General features: G+C 36.0%; 1 protein-coding gene across 4 annotated transcripts in view; it reads right to left on the bottom strand.

Annotated features, from left to right (window-relative positions):
- Positions 1-3,466: 3,466 nt before the first annotated feature.
- LOC123875478 (carbohydrate sulfotransferase 11) overlaps positions 3,467-22,250 on the bottom strand; it is a 50,116-nt gene continuing 31,332 nt past the window's right edge. For all 4 annotated transcript variants that reach the window (XM_045921324.1, XM_045921323.1, XM_045921325.1 and 1 more), the window contains 5 exons: positions 10,746-10,933; positions 9,687-9,984; positions 8,619-8,795; positions 6,328-6,485; positions 3,467-3,811 (listed from right to left, as the gene is read on the bottom strand). In XM_045921324.1, coding sequence (XP_045777280.1) covers positions 3,733-3,811; positions 6,328-6,485; positions 8,619-8,795; positions 9,687-9,984; positions 10,746-10,933 — 900 coding nt within the window. In that variant the 3' untranslated portion in view covers positions 3,467-3,732. The remainder of the gene's footprint in view (positions 3,812-6,327; positions 6,486-8,618; positions 8,796-9,686; positions 9,985-10,745; positions 10,934-22,250) is intronic.

Genomic DNA, 22,250 nt, shown 5'->3' with positions numbered 1-22,250 from the left:
TCTAACAAAAAATAATGGTAAAAACACATTAATTAACTATAATAATTAGAATTTACCGGGAGAGGCTATGAAATCTTTGCACATTATTTGACTAAGTTCATAATTAAAAACTTAATTTCTCATTAGGTATGTGATCTTAGCAAGCTACGACTAGGTCATTTGATTTACCAAAATGGTTTATATGGCCTACATGTTAGTATCGGAATTCATTTAATGTTATTTGAATAGAAAAATTACGTATACATTATAAATTCAATCTCATATATTTTATTAATGTTACAAGACAGAATATATTTAATTAATACAATGAAATATATATTTTAATTACTTTAAGTTGATTTCAAACTAAGGAATATAATATATATTATATTATATTTCCGTAGTTGATCTCCTGGAGATGCGTATTGTATTATTTGTTACTACATAACTCGAACAATAGCCAGTTATTATACAAAGTATATTTCAGGATGATAGTAAAATAATGCCAAAAAACCAAAACTTTGAAGTCGAAACTCTACAGAAATGAAGCTTGCAAATAATTCAAAATAATGAAGTCAATTTACACGTAATTTCAGATGCATTATATTTTCTTAAAAGTATAATAATAATAATAATAATAATTTTATATAATAGTATGGAAAAAAGTAAGGATGTAACCAACAATATGTACAGTAAAATTCATTCCGATATCATTGAGGCTATGTTCGCCATACATTGGTAATTTGTACCTCTCCTTTTAACAAGGTAGCTGAAACTAACAAAACTATAATAGCTAGATATCTATATAATCATTATTTTGTATATGTTTGCGTGGGTAAAACAAACTATAAAAATGAAAAATATAAAAAATAACGTTTATTTACGTATAAGTTTTCAATATTTTCTTTGTATACTAAATTTGTACTTACATTATCATGTGATCATTTATTAAATCATTTTATTTACTTACAAAATTTATAAATATTTATGTAATAAATACTAACGGAGGTAAAAATGAGGCAAAATTAAAGATATAAATATTTGATACACTTAAATTGGGTACACAATTAGCTCAAGCTTAATTTTTTTAAACCTATAATATTTTTTCACCTTAGTCCTTTGGGAAAATTAGTATAGTTAAAGAGTTGATCAGTGTTGCGACCACGATTCATAACTTTGTACGAAACAGTTAAAACCTAAATCCACGTGAAAGAAGCCGCGGGTGATACCTAGTTATATATATTAAAAAATCTAGTAATGTAAATACATACGTTAACGTGGCTAAAAACGTTGCGTTCTAACTTCTGATAAAGCGGTGTAGTATCCGATCATCCTTATAATAAACAAGTTGATGCCCGCGACGTCTTTCGTGTATTTATGTTTCGAAAAATCCCGTGTGAAATTTTTGATTTTCCGGGATAATAAGTAGCCCATGTACTTCCCCAGGATGCAAGCTATCCTATCCTAACAGGGGGTGCGGCCCGACTGAACATTCATTGTAAAGTGTTCTAAGAACTCATACCTATCATGCAAATTAAATTCAGGTCGGTCGATAATTTTATAGGTAGGTATTTACCTACTCGATATTTGCCATTGACGTTGTAAAAAACCTACCTAAGCAATAATAGCTGGTTAAAGCGATAAAAAACATGATTTACCTATTATGAATTCTACTGAATGTTTCCTGCAAAAGTAGTAGTTAGGGTCATGCTACACGCTCAATGTTTACCACGATATTTTAATCAAGGTCCGTGATCAACAAAATGATAATGTTATGCGGTAGTTAGCTACATCACGATCCATGATCGCGATCCAGATATTGTGGCAAATGTTAGCCCGTAGCATGCCCATTATGAATAGTTTTTCCTTCCAACAATTTTGTTTGGTCAAGACAAAATAATGCTTAGTACTTTATTGCACCAACTTATCTTTTTTCAAAATACCAAATTTCTTAACCTGCAGGCTTTTTACTTATAGTAGAGACAATAGATAACTTAATTTTTAAATAGGTCTATAATTTAACAGTGGCAATATATTCTTTTTATTTTTTGCGTACAACGAGTATTATACTTCTATATTATGATAATATTATAGTCAAATTATTTTTTTGTGGTTTTCCAATTTAAATTATCGTTAAAACCGTATGGTAACATTTTTTTCTTAATATATTCGCTATTTATACAAAATATTTACTTACGTATTGCGTATTGCACAATAACTTTTTTTATTACATTAACTTTGTAAACCTACGTATACGGAAGCACTAATAAATTTTTGTATCATATTAAAATAGAATATATTGTAAAATATAATATTTTCTAATACCCATATCGATTTAACTAGCTAGTAGGTAAGTATATTGTGGTACATAGATCATTATACTAAACCAACAATAATTGTTACCAAAAAAAATCTTCTACACAAAAGTTTTAAAATGTTTTAAGTTCAGTCCTACAAATATTTAAAGATAGTTCAAAATTATTTCCATTCATACACAGAATTTAATATAGATTTGGGGGCGAGTACGTCCAACAATTCTTACAGAATCTATTGTGTTTCATAATGTTATAAAACATTTTAAAACTTCCATGTGGAAGCATTCAATATATACACGTATGGAATTAACAATTTAAGCTTATATTTTTACTAAGTTCTAAATTGTTTAAGTTAACTGATAAACTAGATTATCGAATGGTTTTTGTAACAACATTTATAGACATGTGAACAAATGAAAATAACATAATTTTATAATATTAATTAGGTACTACTTAGATACAAAATTTGATCGAGTGGTTTTTTTTGTTTAAGCAAAACCCGATCTAAGATTGGCCTATCACAAAATGTAGCTTTTAGCTCTAACACAAATACTTACTTAAAAATCAAAGGCGTTATGCCACACTTCAATATTTAACACGATACTTGAATTGCGATATTTGGATAAATATCCGTGATCTGCATAAATGTACTGGAATAACTAACGTCATCAATGTCTGAACTCAACGTTCTATTTACGAGTAAGTAAGTAAATTATCACGATCCAGGATTGTGATAAACATTGAGCGTGTGCCATGCGCCTATTGAACGTGTAGCACGCCCTAAAAAGTCAATGGAATGCAAAAAATGTCGCGACGTCTTTCCAAAAGGACAAAATTTGGATTTTGTATTCTTTTTGTCCAAAGGTTCGATCCCAATCTGAGAAAATACTGTCCGAAATGGCCGTAACCTTATTCTCTCGGATTTGGATAAGAAGCGGTCACTAAAGCATATGCTACACGTTCAATATATCCCAACATTTGGAGCATGGTCCAGGATTGCAATCCAAATATTGAAATAAAATTGAGTGTGCAGAATGCAAACTACCACAAGCACCAACGCAAGCTACCACGGTACCAAATTTCATACAAATCGGTTAAGCGGATAAGTTTTTGGTAATCCCGTGGAAACTCTTTGATTTTCCGGGATATTAAAAAAAAAAAAAAAAAATGCCCTTTTTTAGACATCAAAGCTCAGTACTTAGTCTTACATACAAATTTTTTCCGTTCCAGATTCAGATCGGTTTAGTGTTCAATACATAACATTATTTTACGTTTCAGTTGTAGACAATGAAAACTTTACACTATATCAACAGATGGATAAAGTGGCCATTATAATATTCCCTTACAATCAGTCTTTCCGATAATCTTTTCATCATCAATCAACCTCGTCGCTTTTGTAGCGTATAAAATAAAGCATTCATATAACTGAGCTCTGCGTTCATCCGTGGTTGCTGTCGTCCTTTTGTAATATTTCGTAGTAGTTGTCTATTGTGTAGTTGAACAGTTGGAAATCGTATCTGAAAATCATAATAACATCAAATTAATACCTACTGACTGCCATCGTTCTATATATTTAACTGATGATTGATATAATATCAACGGTTTACAACGGTCAACGGTAATATCAGCGGTTTGAGCAGTAGGTACCTACTGCTCAAACCGCTTGGTCTAGAAACTTGAAATTTCACATATACCTAAGTACCTACCAAAGTTTTCTCTATAGATTTCCACTAAGAAAATATTTTCAGATATTGCATCCAAGGCAAACCGAGGCGAGTCAGGGTGCATTTTCACTGAAGTGGATACATCGGCTGTTTTCGACCAAACCGGTTAAGGTGCGTTTACAGTAAAGCGCAGTGGAGCGGAGAGTGTATTTTCGACGAATCAGATTAATCTAATAATAACCTGATTGGTCAAAAGAACATTTCTCATCTCCACTCAGGCAACTTCATGGACAAATTTAGACGACCTCACTAATCCATACTAATATTATAAATGCGAAAGTGTGTCTGTCTGTCTGCTACGTTTTCACGGCTCAACCGCTGAACCGATTTTAATGAAATTTGATACAGAGTTAGCTTACATCCCGGGGACGGACATAGGCTACTTTTTATCCCGGAAAATCAAAGAGTTCCCGCGGGATTCCTAAAGACTCCTCCACTTAACCGATTTGTATGAAATTTGGTACCGAAGTATCTTGCGTGCCCTGTAATTGAAATAGGCAACTTTTTATCCCGAAAAATCAAACAGTTCCCACGGGATCTATAAAAATCTAAATCCACGCGGACGAAGTCGCGGGCATCCTCTAGTAGTTGAATAATTTAACTAAACGCTCTGCTAGAATATAGAAATGACCTCCCAAAAGAAAAGTGAATAGGCAACTTCCAGGCAGGTGCGGTCCTGGAACTACGAAGGAATCAGCTTAGCTTACGGCACGCTCAATCACGATTATTTGGTGTAGGTACCTAATTGCAATCAAGCACAAGCCTTTAAAGTTAACAAATGTTAATTAAAAATTTATAACACCCACGACAAGTGAAGGTTACAGTAATAACTAGAAAAGAGCTGATAACTTTCAAACGGCTGAACCGATTATTGGCGTCACTCAGAAAAGCAGGTATTATTTAAATATTTTTATCGAATTATTGGAATGTCCTCTCAAACCAACACAAAAAACATCAAGTTCAATGTGTAGAGGTTATCCGAGAGTTTTAATCTAAACAAACTAATGCCAAAATAAATAATTTAATTAGAGCGTGATTGCTATCACAAGATCTAATTATTCAGTTCACAATCCAAATACCGAAAATATGCGATATCGCTCCGAATCTCGGAAGGAGACTGAACTCAAACCTTCAAAACACCCGTATTTATGCAAGTTCAATCTTGTTGGCCTCCTAGTAACAGATTGTATGACATCGAATGAGCCAAATATCGATTTTACAAAACTACCTTCATCAGCTAAATTAATAATTTTATATTATTTTTGACAACTCAAATCAACTTTTTTTAAAATAACCTTACAGCTCGGCCGTCCTGAATTTAACACGCCCTCGTGTTTCTAAATAATCTAAATAATCTTGTCATGTCAGTCGCGGGCTTCCTTGCCCTAAGTCAAATCCAAATCATGGGCTATCCTGCCCTCCGTCAAATCATTAAAACCTACCGCTGAACTGCCGAACTCTCAGTTTTAATAATATCAAGTCAACAATAAATCCAAACGACTAACTTCTCATTCGATGTATACAAAATCTGAACCACTCATTGCAAATTACTTTCCAATTCACAAAAGACTAAATTATTAAAAAAAAACTAAAAATTTTAATCACCAAATCAAACTCAATAAAAATTTTAATCAAATGTGGGTTGTTTACAAAAAGATACCAAAGCGAAATTAAGACAACGTGAGACACATCCCGCTTCTGAATTATTGGCGTCACTCAGAAAAGCAGGTATTATTTAAATATTTTTATCGAATTATTGGAATGTCCTCTCAAACCAACACAAAAAACATCAAGTTCAATGTGTAGAGGTTATCCGAGAGTTTTAATCTAAACAAACTAATGCCAAAATAAATAATTTAATTAGAGCGTGATTGCTATCACAAGATCTAATTATTCAGTTCACAATCCAAATACCGAAAATATGCGATATCGCTCCGAATCTCGGAAGGAGACTGAACTCAAACCTTCAAAACACCCGTATTTATGCAAGTTCAATCTTGTTGGCCTCCTAGTAACAGATTGTATGACATCGAATGAGCCAAATATCGATTTTACAAAACTACCTTCATCAGCTAAATTAATAATTTTATATTATTTTTGACAACTCAAATCAACTTTTTTTAAAATAACCTTACACGATTTTCTTGGATTATAGCTAAGAACACTGTCGATCAAGCCACAAAAACTACAATAAAAAAAAACTAAATTAAAATCGGTTCATTAGTTTAGGAGCTACGATGCCACAGACAGATACACACGTCAAACTTATAACACTTTTTTAAAATTAGGGTTAAAAAAGGTTTACGTACTTGTATAAATTGTATAGGCCGTCGAGTTGCGATTTCTTGAGGCGCGAGTACAAATGATTGATGTTGTGCAAGGTGTTGGTACCCTTGCCGCTGTTCCGCCACTCCGGCTTGATGACCTCATGCAGTCGCGCCATTTGTATCAGGAACCTTTGATCTTCCTGCAAGAAAAACGAGAATATATTTATACCGTTTACAGAAGATATTGCACATGCAATATCCCGTATATTGGCCCGACAAAATTCGGACCAATATACGGGTAGGTATATTGTGTTTCGTCGAGCTACTATCCCGTATATTGGTCCAAGGGAATACGGGCCAATATACGGTTATTTTGAGTTTCATCTGGCCAATATCCCGTCCTATACTTATTATAACCCGTATATTGGCCCGACTAAATTCGGTCCAATATACGGGTTATCCTCAAAAAATATATACATAATCTATTTCATCGGTATCATCGGTCGTCATTTTGGTCAGCAAAAAAAAATAATTAAGTATATCTTTCTTAACTCACAATTTCTTACTTCGATGTTATAGGTAACCTACTATAATATTTTTATTTGCAGTAATAATTGCACTTTTCATATGCAATCGTGATACTAATTGAATTTTGTAATATGAACAATTTTATACCGTTCCATTAACTTTCAGTACAGTACAGTGCCCGCGTAATTCGACGTAATTGCATTTCATATTTGCAACGCTAGTGTAGAGTTTAGCAAGCAACGCAACCTCAAGCACTCATTAGCTTATGATTGTAGGGTTTCACTTATAAGAATTGCATATATATATACAGTGAAACCTGGTTAATTGGGATCTCAAGGGACCAAAATATATGTAATTGTGTACCTACCAATTATTGAGGGTTTCCAATAATCCAGTTTTCCAATTCAGCAGGTTTACAGTAATTATAGTTGTCTCATTTACAGAGGCCCCCGCTTACAGAGGTCGAAATGTGCCGTTATTCCATTTTTAGAGGTGGAAATGTTTAAAAAATGCGTATAGGTAATTTAATGAAAAAGAACAGCAACCTCGTTGCAACTCTCAATAATAGAGGTTTCTCACTTATCCAGGTTTCACTGTACCTAGATACTCATAGCACAGATAATGATATCAAAAATTACGGAACCGGCAGGATTTAAACCTGCGTCTCTACTGGGTAGGTAAGTAAACGTTGGCAATTTTTGATACCTACCTATGTATTTAAAATGATTTAGAAAGCTTGAAATGTCGGTAAAACACTCATAAAATTATAAAGGTAAGTCATAAGTAGCATGAAAATCCTGAGAAATATAATAATTTAAGACTTCGGAATAATATGCTAGGATAAGAGCCGTCTCCTTTATATGGTATCGAAACTTGTATTATTCGCGCTAGAGAAAGTCAGAGAATGACGTTCGAAATGTGGTACTGGAGGCGAACAAAGACAGAAGAGTGAATATTCTAGAATAGAAACCACTTGGGTCACAATTTCGTCGCGCATCTTTGTTAGTGTCAGTTATTTTTGTCATCTGCATTATTAACACAATCAATAAGTATCTACCTCCCGCAGGAAGTTTTAATTGACGCTTAGTTTTCAAGTCAATCTTCTAAAGGAAATTCAAGACGAGACTCGTAAACTTAAGAGCTTTGGTTTGACATCAACGCCAAAGAGTTTTTGTTTGTAAACTTAACAAGGGTGGATTTTTAACGAGGAGCTGTGCAGTTAGCATTATCAACTTACGCTAAGGTATAAAATATCTAAGATAAGATATATTTAACAAGTTTATATACCTAGGCTATAGGATCGTAATTCGTAGTCGAGCTAGCCTATGAAGAAGTTATTTAAGTCTTGACTGGAACAGTTACTTATTAGGTAGGTACATAACTCGAATCAAATGAAGAAGTAATTTTTGAATGAAGAAGTGATTTTTAAATTACCAAAGTGTAGGTATACTAAAATTGGCTGGTATAGACACACAGCCACGCTACTAATTTGGCCATATTTTTGGACCAGACCGAGAAAGCAAATTCTCGAAAGGCCGTCAGGTTATGTGACAGTGGTCAATACTTTGTGTTAGAAAGCAGTGATAAACTGACAAATTGCTCAAAAATTAATACATAAGAAAGTTTTCCCTAGATTTCTCAGAGATTCTATGTCACTATGGAAGTACTTTCCCTGAAATTGTCCAGAATTCTACATCACTTAGCATAGCATTGCTGCTATACTCAAGGAAGCAACGTTTGTGAATACGGTTGTTAATGTAAGTAGAGTACCTAGTTAAGTAAATACTTAGAATAGTTATACTTACGTCAAGTGTCTCAAATTTAAGTATGACGTCGAAGTTGAACTTGCACGGAGTGCAGAAGTCCGTGTAAGGAGTCCAATGCATGTCCAATGCACGCTTGACCTTCGCCTCGTCCAGCACGTACGAGACAAACTCTTCAAAGACTGGATACCTCTCCGTTGGTGCTGGTTTGGTTCCCGACTGTAAGATAAAAGGCTGTCGGCTTGAATGAGTAATTGAAAAACTTGATATTTTTTTTGTGTTTATAAAGGTGGTGATGCCTGGTGGAAAGCAATAAGCCCACCAGATTACAACATGGAGTTATTCAAGGGGCAGACCCACAAATTCCTGAAAGGCCTACAACGCATCGGCGGTACCTCTGGTGCTGCAAATGTTCATGGGCGGCGGTAATCACTTAACACCAGGTGACACGCCTGCTCGTTTGCTCGCTATTTTTTATTTAAAAAAAAACTACTCCTGCAAGGCACACGCAGCAAGTGTGGTGTTTAGTTAAGGTGGTGATGCGTATTGCTTGCTTTTCTTTCCATGTTTGATAAAAGCAGAATAGGTGATGCATAGTGCATCCTATACGTTGCACCATACAGATTTATCTGGTTCTAGCGGATAACAGCAAGATTTCTGTTTGCTGTGTATCCTTAGTGACATCTAAATACTTAACTAAGGCCAACTAAAGAGTGCCAAAGGGCGCGCATGATTCCAGGCGCCATTAGCTTTGAAAGCCAAAAGCTTTTATAAAAGTTGCAGATGTGTAAGTACCTATTCAGTCAAGTAAGTATTCCAAATTTCTAATACCACTAATAACTATTTAAAACGAGACCCTCATCCTTTTTTCGGTTTTTATATTAACCCTTATTTGTCACACTACTATTATAAAGGCGAAAGTTTGTGTGTATGTGTGTGTATGTTTGTTACTCCTTCACGCAAAAACTACTGGATGTATTTGCCTGAAATTTAGAATGATAGAGAATCATAGAGTTCCCACGGGATTTTTGAAAAACTTACATCCACGCGAACGAAGTCGCGGGCATCAACTAGTATTAAATTTTTTCTTTTAATATGTGATGTACTTACTCTTCTGTATTTCTTTATTATCCTTCGCCCCATCTGGTCATGGAAGGACTTAGGCCAAGCATGGACGATTTTATCATTGTAAGCCGAAGCCAGCCTCTCCAACGGATGCCTCACAATGAGGAATGTGACCGAGTCACCTTGCGCCTTTCTTATCATTTCTACTGTAGGCCTCGCGTATTTCTTTCTAGCAAGCTCTAGAGGGACTTCTTTCGTTCTGTCTAGGAATGCGGCGGAGTAGTTCGCCATCAAGTTAAAGTTGTACATCCATGATGTTGATGCGGCTTTGAAAATGTTGCACCTGTTGGCATGCAAAAAATATTAAGTTTTAATAATGTAATATTTCTTTGTCTTAAAGATTACCAACTGAAGATATCGAGATTCGATTCATGGTGGTTAGATTCTTCTTTTAAGGTAATTGAACTTGAAATGCTTGTAAAATTTGCCTATTAAAATCGAAATCAGGGGCTTAATATCAATAAGATTTTGTAAAAATCCTATAGATGTACATGATGAAAAAAGTAATCCGCTTTGTTTGATAACTGTTTAAAAAGCAGTTTAAAGCGGAATTTACATTACGAAATTAGTAGCACGAAATTAGTTTTACGACATTAATTTCACTATCAATTGCACGTGAAATCTAATCTAAATAAGACGTTTACACGTGCAATTGATAGTGAAATTATAATGTCGTAAAACTAATTTAGTAATGTAAATTTCGCTTAAGAAAAGGCTTGTATAACAAATTAGAGTAGGTACTGAGTGAGTTTAAAATTTTACCTAATAAAAACTTAATAAAACAAGTGTAAATTAAAAATTTATAACACCCCCGACAAGTGAAGGTTATAGTAACTAGAAAAGAGCTGATGACTTTCAAACGGCTGAACCGATTTACTTGGATTATGAAGAACACTCTCGATCAAGCCACCTTTCAAACAAAAAAAAAACTAAATCAAAATCGGTTCATTAATTTAGGAGCTACGATGCCACAGACAGATACACAGATACACACGTCAAACTTATAACACCCCTCTTTTTGGGTCGGGGTTTAAAAGCTCTCACCATATAACGTGGTACTGCCGATTGATCAAGTACTCCCACGCGTACGCCTTATGCGATGTGCTATCCAAGCCAAGTCTTGAACATTCGCTCCTCAGGTACTCTCTCCTGGCGTCCATTCTAGCGCCGACTTCCATGAACTTATCGCGCGGTAGCAAACCCTCTTCGTGGGTACCATTTTCGAAGAGGTACTATAACAAAAGAAACAGAAAATTAGTGGAATTCGAATATGAAAATCAAGGCATGCTAGGAATAACCGCAACTAAGCCACCAAGAACTAAGCTAAGATAATAACTTAGCATAGACCTATAATACTCAGGACGGTGTGCTCTGAAAATTCAAAGGAAGCAGGGGTACATGTCAATGGAATCCCACCAAAAACATTTCATGTAAAATGTTGCCAAGACTCACAAGTTCATAATGCTTTCACTGTTAAAAGTGATGAGATCTCTAGTAGAGCCAAGCCCCTAGCTGAGCTTAGAATTGCGCTGCCCATGGGACCTATCCCAAGTCCAAAGTATATAGCTCTTAAATGCTCTTGAGTATATCACATTTATAACAATAAAGAACAAATAACTCTACTTACAAGCTCTGATTTTACAAACCCTAAATCTTGGTTAAAAAAGGACGGCTTGGCCGTTTAATGTTCGTGGTACTTTTATCTGATATGACATTTAAGCCCGGAATAGCTTGTGCGACAATCATGAAGTATAATAAAAATTAGTAATTGTCGAACAAACTATTCCTTATGACCTTAATATAATATGTTATGCCATGTAATGCTTTCACGAACATTAAACGGCCAAGCCGTACTTTTTTAATCAAGATTTAGGGTTTGTAAAATCAGAGCTTGTAAGTAGAGTTATTTGTTCTTTATTGTTATAAATGTGATATACTCAAGAGCATTTAAGAGCTATATACTTTGGACTTGGGATAGGTCCCATGGGCAGCGCAATTCTAAGCTCAGCTAGGGGCTTGGCTCTACTAGAGATCTCATCACTTTTTAACAGTGAAAGCATTATGAACTTGTGAGTCTTGGCAACATTTTACATGAAATGTTTTTGGTGGGATTTCATTTCTTTTTGGCAGGTGCCCTAGATTTTTTTTTGGATCTATTTTTTGTAGGTACCTACATCATTTTCATGGCCCGCTCTCTATCGTTACCTCTTTTTTTAAAAGCTTTTATTCTTGCAATGTATGTAACTATGTTTGTTTGGGTGGAATCTTGCAACTCAATTTTAAAGCAGATATATCAAATTTCAGTCTTTTAGGACTTCAGGAAACACATTTTTTAAATGTACAGACTGGGAAAAGTTTATTTTCCTGTTGTTTGAATGAAATCCCTAGCCTACATACCAAATTTCAGTCTTCTAGGACTTAGGGAAGTATTTTAGAACTTTTGACTAGAGGGGTTTTGAATGGCAATAAATCTGAAACCATAACAGGTAGACAATTGATACTTGGCACGTTTGATAAGTCTGTCAAGGACATATTATCCTGAAAATATCAGCATTCTAGCGATAGACTTTACAAATAATTTGCTTCCCCCATACGTGGGAGTGGAGGGGGAAATTTTTAAATTTCTTAATTTTCCTGTAGTTTGTATGCAATTTCTAGTGTACACACCAAATTTCAGTCTTCTAGGACTTCGGGAAGTACCCTAGAATTACAGACTAGAAGTTTTGACTGTCAATAAATCTGAAACTATAAAAGCTAGACAATTGATACTCAATGCGTTTAATAAATCTGCCCAGGACATCTTATCCTGAAAATATCAGCTTTCTAGCGACAGATTTTACAGATTTGCTTCACCCGTAAGAGGCGTAGAGGGGGGGCATTTCCAATTTCTTAATTTTCCTGTAGTTTGTAGTCAATTTCTAGTCTACATACCAAATTTCAGTCTTCTAGGACTTCGGGAAGTACCTTAGAGGTTTTGAGTAGAGGTTTTGATGATCATCAGTGAGGGACGAAATCGGCGTATTTTAGGTATCAATAAATCTGTAACCATAAAAGCTAGATATTTGATATTTAGTATATTTGGTAAATTTGCTGAGGACACCTTATACTGAAAATTTCAGCTTTCTAGCGTCATCCAGACCGAAGTTATGACGGGTCGAAAATACGGCGAAACACTTCGAGAAAAAGGTACGTAGCGCCCCGGCCGCCGTTTGGCTCGTCTTGGCGGGGGCACTGCCGTGCCCCCTGATGATACCATTCACATACTCTTATGTGACAATTTCCCCATTTTTCCTCATTTCTCCATATTTTTATTTTCACGATTGGTAATTATTATTAATAAATGAGATCTCATTAGATAAGTCTATAATATGACAGCTAATAGGGTTTTGCACTGTTTTATGAATAGCTAATAAAAAGCTCCTGTCCTACGAGCCTCCATATGTTGACTACTTTATAACAGTTGAAAAGTCTAATACAACGGACTTGGGCTTTGTGGCCAAACTTTCGTTGGTACCTAACTATTTATACCTACGGGAGTAGATTTAATAGGGATAGGTAGGTACCTAAGTGAGTAGAGTTGATTTACCTAATTAATTAATTAATACCTAATTAATTAATTAGAAAAATGTAAGAAAAATCTAATTAGGCCACTTTACACGCAAAGGTTTTTAAAGCAATTTTAGAAATTTCCATATGAATTGATGATGCTAGTCATTCAGTAAATATGTAGGTGTGGGATTGTTTCTTTTACGAAATAATTCGAGCGAAACTTTTTTCGTAACTACCAACGAAAAACATACTTATTATTAATTTATAATGCATAGTATTATTATTAGACTTGAGATTAGAAATAGTAAAATAGTTAGAAACACGCATGTTTCGATAATATAATTTACCGCGTAACTATAAGAGTCCGTTATTCCTGTTCGTTGGCATCGATCTAACTTCACTAATTGCCCCATCACCTAAATACCTACATTGCCCATACACACCCGCCATGTAAATTAGTCATAATTGCCGTGCAAAGTACAGCGCCACGCCTAAATAATATTTTTTAGAGTTCCGTGCATTGGAGAGGGCATCCGTATTCATAAGAGTTAGCTACGTATAACATCTGCCCCCAAAAACGTTACCTCGTGATGACCAAGACTGCCAAGAGTGTTACGACAAAGAAGAAAGGTATAATATCGAAAAAATCATGACCCTTCCTTATGGCTTTGCCGCAGTCGGGTAGATAAAAGGGTTCGCTTTCGAATCTATTTATTCCACTAAAAAAAATTGCACTTGCTTCGCTCGCGCTTGTGACCTGTTTTTCATTATGTTTCGCTTATAAATATTTTTTAAAAACATACTCAAGTTAGTATCAATTTTTTTATAATTATCATGAATTCTATAAAAGCTCGTCAAAAATTGTGCTCGCTTCACTCGTGATGTAACGTAACGTATGTTTCTTGATGAGAAAGAGACCGGCGGACCTGTATACAAGAAGCTGTGATACTCGTATATCGCCTCAGGCTTCCGATAGGTTTAATTAGTTTGTCACTGTTAGATTAATACCTTTTCACAACCGCTGAACCTATCTTGTAGTTTGATGCAGAGATAGCTTACATTCTGAAGACAGATATAAGAATAGGTACTTACTTTTATAAAAAAGATGACCTAGCGGCCCAAGGGTCTACTTATTATAAAAACATAAAAGTGCAATTCTTCGTAAGTATCTCTACGGAACCCCACGTATGCAATTCTTCACACTTTCGCTCTATAAACCCACATAACAGGACTACTAATGATATTGAGACCTTATTAACACGCAACGCTGTTCATTAAGCAACGTTTATATTATCGGATGCAGTAATTAATAGAGTATTAAAAACTTCCATATTATGTTACCCTATACCTAACTGCTTAATGAAGCCCGATTGAGGTTGGTGTGGACTCACACTATGGATTTACCTACTACTAATTATTAGTGAATAGAAGATCATCGATTCGGATTTGACTCTATATACGAGTACGATAGACTGAGCTATAATAGGTATGCTAAGCTGATCCAAGTTATTAAAAACTTTGCCCGGAAATAATTGCATAGTACGACCACAACTAGGTGGTACCTACCCAATCACACTTATCACACTATCACACTAATATTATAAAGGCGAAAGTTTGTATGTGTGTGTGTGTGTGTGTGTGTGTGTGTGTGTGTGTGTGTGTGTGTATGTTTGTTACTCCTTCACGCAAAAACCACTGGACGGATTTGGCTGAAATTCAGAATGGAGATAGATAATATCCTGGATTAGCACATAGGCTACTTTTTATCCCGGAAAATCAAAGAGTTTCCACGGGATTTCAAAAAACCTAAATTCACGCGGGCGAAGTCGCGGGCATCGGCTAGTATAACATAATTCGGACAGAAACATCGATGTGTATAAATAACGATAAAACCTACCTAGCCATTAAGCTGACTGCTGAATCGTGTGGTGTTCTCAAAAGCATGACCAATAGGTCAATTATTCAATATTTGCTATAGAAGTTTGTGCGTCCAGGCTCCATTGGAAATAGAATACAAATCCTAGTCCTACAGAATGTACAAGACGTTCTCAAGTTTTGTGTCCCACAATAAAAAGTAGCCTATGTCTGTCCCCGGGATATAAGCTAACCCTGTACCTTTCGTCAGGATCGGTTAAACTGTTGGGCCGTGAAAAGGTAGCAGACAGACAAAGAGACAGACGGACACACTTTCGCATTTATAATATAAGTATGAATGGAAGTATGGATTGATGTCAACTTTACTGAAGTGACATAAGAGTTATGATAATATGCTAATCTAAGGATATGATATGCAATTCGCATAGCTAGGTATGCAGACTCATTGTTCTTGGCAGTCATTATTCGAGTCACGGACGTGGTCTCCAAGCTATTAAGTATAAGCTGTATGTACTTAGGTGGCAGTTTTATTCTCTGGGAGCAGGGAGAGATCTATGGAGGAACCTGGAACACACTATGCGACACACATAGTTCAAACGTCCAAATAGTGATCCCACTTATAACGGTAACCGTGTTAGAGTTGATAAATTAGATGCCGGCTCCGAAGTGACATCGCTTTGACCCACTGCTCTTGTCGGATCTACCGTAGGTTAACCACCATGACCCGTGGTCCCACTGCATGATAAGTAATCACCATGTGAGGTTACGAATTTCAATGCATGTTAGGTTAGTCTGAACAAAGGATTCTTCGCCCTTAGCGAATACCTGAATTAATAACCTGGAAAGGCAATAATTTTATATAGGCATGTATCTAACCACAGAAATAAATCAATGTTAATGGATATTTTATGTTATGTGTTAGGCATCCGTGCATCAACTCTGCCAATAAAGCGGTGTCGAAATTCAAAACAAGGACTTCTTACTTCTGATGACCTAAAATCTTGCTAATTGGTTGCTAATAAACTGCTAAAATGTTAAAATAGAAAAATTTCGTGTTTGACTATTTCGAGTGAATGTGTTAATTGCCGTAGGTAGCTACATGAGGTAAGGTCTATGTCTTTTATAAATACATTGGAATTGGTATTCTAGCAGTAGATAATAATATGGTTTCTAAAATAGTGCTGCCGTCACAGCTTTATCTGTTGGATGTTGGATGATGGCACTGGAACGTTGTCTATTGAATCAAGATGATAGTTGGTAGGTTTTCCTAGGTAGGTAGGTAAGTAATCTATGGTGTTCCTATTGAAGGAAGAGATGTCCTACATAGCTTCGTTGGATACATCATCAAAAAACGCTGTCTCTAGTGACACCGCACCATTTTCCCAGAAAACCTGCTTCAACGTAGTTTTTTTTTCTTTTCCTCCAACTAAGCGTTAAGCTTGTGCTAGGAGTGGGTACGACAATAATACAACGGGTGAGGTTTGAACCGCCGACCTTTCGGATTTCAGTCCGCTTCTATAACCGTTGAGCTATTGAGGCTTACCGCTAATACCTCAATTATTGGGCTACAGACAAATCTGCTGAAAAATCGCCGCCGGAAAAACGTTTATGAAAGAAAAGTATGTATTTTTTTTTGTAGTTTTTGGTTGAATAAGGTTATTTATTTGAAAAATGACTTCGTATGAAAAGGGCGCTAGCGCTAAATTATGCTATAAGTAGATCCATAGATGTTTGCTCAGACACAACGCTTTTCCGGCAAATTCCGCATCAACCGAGCAGTAAGCAAGTTTTAGCAACTTTTAGTTTTAACTTCCACCTCCCTCCTGACGTCATCGCGTTGCAACTCGCAGGGAACTCCCAAGTCGTCATTCAAACCGGAATTTCCGCTAGATTTGTACTGCCTGATAGTATGTTATGTCAATTGCGTCTCCAAGGGTTTTGTAGTTCGTGCAGTTCGTCTGTCTGTTGCCGTGTGAACGCACTCTTCACTTTCTACACCACTTGCTGTCTGTGTGTAGGTGTATGATTGACTTTCACTGCATGTCACGTTTAGAGGATTTCCTTTAGCGCGAATATTTTTATTTGCATTTCTTACTGACGGACATTACGTAATACTGTCATAAACCGTTGCGGTTAAAATTGGTTATTAGAATCGATACGCATAGTTGTGTACAAGTGTAAATTAAAAATTTACAACACCCCCGACAAGTGAAGGTTTCAGTAATAACTAAAAAGAGATGATTACTTTCAAACGGCTGAACCGATTTTCTTGGATTATAACTAAGCCACCTTTCAAACGAAAAAAAAAAAAACTAAATTAAAATCGGTTCATTAGTTTAGGAGCTACGATGGCACAGACAGATACACAGATACCCAGGTACACAGATACACACGTCAAACTTATAACACCCCTCTTTTTGGGTCAGGGGTTAATAAAATGCCGCCTCGGAGGTCTAGTCTTGAACATAGGCCTTCCCTAGTGTGCGTCACCATACCCTGCCCTCTCCAGTCGCTTCCCGTCATTCTCTATATATCGTAAGTCTGAAAATACAATGGAAAATACAGTATTTTTGACTGAAAATGCGACTCACAACTCGCAAAATAACGTTCGTCTAACCTCACCCTTTCGTTAAGATCCCTAATATCATAAAAACCTATATCATAAATATACATATAAAAATCCACAATAATAGTGTAATAATAATACTTCACTTGCTCCATAATGCTTCGTTGGAAACCCATATTTTTGATACGGTTCATTGAACAATGATATCTCGAAACAGCCCTTTGTAAGGCTATAGTGAAATTGCTTCTCATGGTATTGCAATATTAAAGTAACTACGTTTTATGATATTAAAGAAATTCTTCACTATTAGAAAGCTTCTTTATCTAGTAACTATGTTGATTTGGTTGTACACAAAATAGGTCTATGAACACAAAATACAAATCTCTAACTAAATAAGCGACAGGTCTATTTCAGTCCGCTTATAATAACTGTTGAGCTAATTGAGATGGTAGGTATATTGTTCTGGCATTCGTCTCGCAGGGGATAGTCTCATGCATAGAGTAAAGTAATCTATAACTGGTCTCATGTCTATTGCTTCTGTGGTCTCACGCTCCCGTTACGCAATGAACCGTGCCAGTAATATGGGTTTGAGGTTTCCAACGGGAACTTATGGTTATGAGGTTGATGACATTTTGCTGTTGTCTACTGCTACTAGTTTACCTGAGACTCGTGGGACTTTCATTGTGAATAATCCGTTCATTGTAATTAAATTCAGATAGGTTAGCAACCTAACCTACAAGTTAGCCCTTGACTTCTGTCTCACCTGGTGGTAAGTGATGATGCAGTCTAAGATGGCAGTTTTTAATAAACCCATACCCCCTTGCTTTCTACACGGCATTGTACCTACCGGAACGTTAAATCGCTTAGGGGGACCGCTTTGCCGGTTGGGTGGTAACTAGCCACGGCCAAAGCCTCCCACCAGACCAGACCAGAATTTAAAAATTATAAAATTGAAATTATAGCTCAACGAACTAGGAGGTTGGAAAAGTTTTAGGTTCAACCTAGACTTTCGTTCACGTGATCTTGGAATCAAAAATTCCCAGGAAACACAATATCGTTCCCGGACCTACCTTCCCGTTCCCGTAAGTACCTACTACCTACCTATGCATCGCATTCTGCAAGTGACGAAGCGGTTTATTTGAAAATATCCCATGCTGTGAACACAAACGAGACTGAATTGGCAGTAAAAATTCTTCTTGGCTTGGCAGTAAAAAGCTTCATGGAAACTCTAAAACAAATAGCTGTTACCTACTTAATAATATCAATAGTAGCGAAAAAAAGTCCTGTTGTCAATTTACAATTCAAAAATATTCAGGTATCAGTTAATACCTGATGTGACTAGTAAGTTCCAAATAATTTGCAAGTGAATATAATGCGGATAGAATGCTAATTATTATTATTATTACGGAACCGTCTTAGAGCCAGCTAGTTGATACCACCCTAAAACGTTTCCATAAAGGTAAAATCCTGATTCGGGATGTAGTTTAGTAAAATTTCTAGGAAATGTAACTACAGGTCTATCTTGTTAAAGGTCCAAGTTGATAGCGCACCAGTGCAGTGTAGTTAGACCAAGTACAATAATAAGGAAAACCAATAAACGCAACTACCTATTTTAGACAAACCACATTTCAAACATTATTTTAGGAGCCTTGACAATTTTCCCTATAGGTTTTAATAATACCTAACGTTGTAAGTGACTGAACTTGACCACAAATCTAAGTGGATTAAGTCATTTAACATAATCTAGTTTTTCTAAAGGAAGGGCAGCCCTTGAAGTCAGCAGTCGAGTTTCATTCAAGTTACCAAATATGACCGCATTCATGCCAAACATGCCGCTGGTATTATAGCCCAATCATTATAAAGACCTTGCCTAAAACTAAGTTATCTTTAGGCAGTTCTTAGGACCAACACAAACGACTACTTTTTGTCAAAGACCGATTTTTATTTGAAACTGTATCCGATTTTATTGTGCTGATTCAATCTTATTGTCGTTTTATTACTCGGTCTAGCTAAGTTTGCACCTCGCGTCGATTATGTCACACTGACGCTTAGGTACGGTATGCGAACCGTACTGACGCGACAAGACGACCGCGGGGAGGTGAGCGGGGAAGTGGGAGAGGCACCGCATTCCAGCAAGGTGCAAACTTAGCTTGACCGAGTTATAAGTTGGCACTAAATTCCACGGAAATTCTGTCGTCTTATTTACCGAAAGCAAGCACACTATGTCGAAGATGGGTTGTCCAGCATAATGTGCCCAATAATAGTGAATTGTATGCAATAAAATGTATTGACACTCTGCTGCGGAATATTTCGAATTTCCTAGCCTTTAGTGTTTTATTGTACCCTTCTCCGTAATGAATCTTCAAAAATCGGGTCGGTAGAGGTTGGAGGTTAAATTTTGAGTCCGTTTTTCATGAAAGTTTTTCTGTAGGGCCAATTACCTCTATATTCATTACCATCATCATCAACAACAGATAGATTTCCACACCAGTGCGAGGTCTCCATCCCAGCATCTCAATACCTATGAATATGTATTATCACATACATAGGTATTGACTGGTTATTTGCATTAGGCGTTTTAAAAAAGCCTGGGCAGGGTCGAGACTGGAGTACGTACAACCGGCAAAAACCGGACCTAACTCAAGCCGAGTAACGATCAAATTAAATAGCGTCAAGAACACATGCACATTATATAATGCTCCAATAAGCACTAGTACGTTATTAACAAAGCCGTAATGTTACATTATTAAGTTAATAAACCAAGCTATTACTGGTTAAAGGGACAAAAACGCTCCCATATACGACATGACGGTATATTCGAAGATTTAAGATACCGTTGCTTTATGTCTCGGGCAAGTTTTTACGACTGTCATTAGCCTTTATACCCGTTTTGTGGTTTGGATATTGCGAGCGTGAAGAAAACAATTTGCGCACTTGTGCCACTTTGTACGGTGGTTACAGCGCCGCATAGATACAGGATGTTAAGTGTTTTATACGCTTTTCAAAGTCAAAGTTGTGTTCTAAGATTGTAACTCTGTGACTGTAAATTTTTCTGTTTGTAAGATAATTAACTACGAAAACTTAAAAAGGGGTCCCAAACGCGCTCTGGTCTGAGAAGTAGCCCACAGTAAACTTAATACTAATGTCGTGATTTGTTTAATATTTGTCATGATTTCATAAAAGAAATTATTTAATAAACTGAATTTTGGTATGTGCGTTTATACCCAGTTAATTATCAAGCTGAATGATTTATGATGTTTGCCTGATTAAAAAGTAAAAAAGATGGGTCGATAGATCTAAGAGGGTTATCTACAGGCATGTGGCAGTTGATGGCAACACGTGATAGAGGCAAGACACGAAACCATATTATATGGTACATACACGAGACGCATCCATCAGCAATCAGCATAATAGACAAGGTACATAGTAACTTTTTGTACAACTTATTAGAATAATACCTATTTTGTACAGCTTAGCAAAAAAAACATAAAACAAACTAAAGACAATACCTAAAACTTTGAAACTTAGTAATAACGTAGGTGCTTTCCAATATTGGAGCTGATAAAGGTAGGAAGGATAGATGCTTTGACTACCAATGTTTCATCTAAATTGGTCCACCATCCAAGCTTTTAGCGTGATGCGCGTACAGACTTTAGAATTTATTTGATACTAGCCGATGCCCGCGACTTCGCCCGCGTGGATTTAGGTTTTTTGAAATCCCGTGGGAACTCTTTGATTTTCCGGGATAAAAAGTAGCCTATGTGCTAATCCAGGATATTATCTATCTCCATTCCAAATTTCAGCCAAATCCGTCAAGTAGTTTTTGCGTGAAGGAGTAACAAACATACACACACACACACACACACACACACATACAAACTTTCGCCTTTATAATATTAGTGTGATTGTATTGTAATTTGTAAAACACTACACAAAGATTTTTCCGTCCCGTCACGTCTGTTGTACTTATTGTGCTTTCTTAATGATTAAGATAAACGTTACTATACTTTTTTCTTTTTAAACATCCTGTATTTGGTATGATTTAAATAGTGCCTAATAAATTTTAACTTGATATGTAGCGTAATTAAAAAGCGCAAAAATATTTTTAATGCCAGCCTAACAGAGCTATAAATTTTAAACAATTAATTATTTAAACTGTATTTTATATAAAAATAAATTCGCCATAGTCTGCTAAACATAACTAGGCAGGTATGTTCTTCTTCGCATATTTCTGTATTAGGAATCTAAGAGATTCTAGTTAGGCAGGTATTAACTATTTAAATAGCTATCTAATATTATTACCTTTAGTTAATAATAACGCGAAAGTGTGTCTGTGTGTCTTGTCTTTTTCCTTATCCTTTAACTTAACCGATTTCGGAGACAGCTTGCATTTTGGAAACGGACAAAGCGACTGCTATAATGCGTCCATGCGTTTTCGACATAGGCTACTTTTATCCCGGAAAATCAAAGAGTTCCCACGGATTAAAAAAATATAAATCCACACGGACGAAATTGCGGGAATCATCTAGTAAACAAAAAAAGTCAAAAATTACAGCTAA

This window comes from Maniola jurtina, chromosome 20 (assembly GCF_905333055.1).
Source record: "Maniola jurtina chromosome 20, ilManJurt1.1, whole genome shotgun sequence".
Taxonomy (NCBI): Eukaryota; Metazoa; Arthropoda; class Insecta; order Lepidoptera; family Nymphalidae; genus Maniola; species Maniola jurtina.
This window is presented reverse-complemented; position numbering and strand designations above follow the sequence as displayed.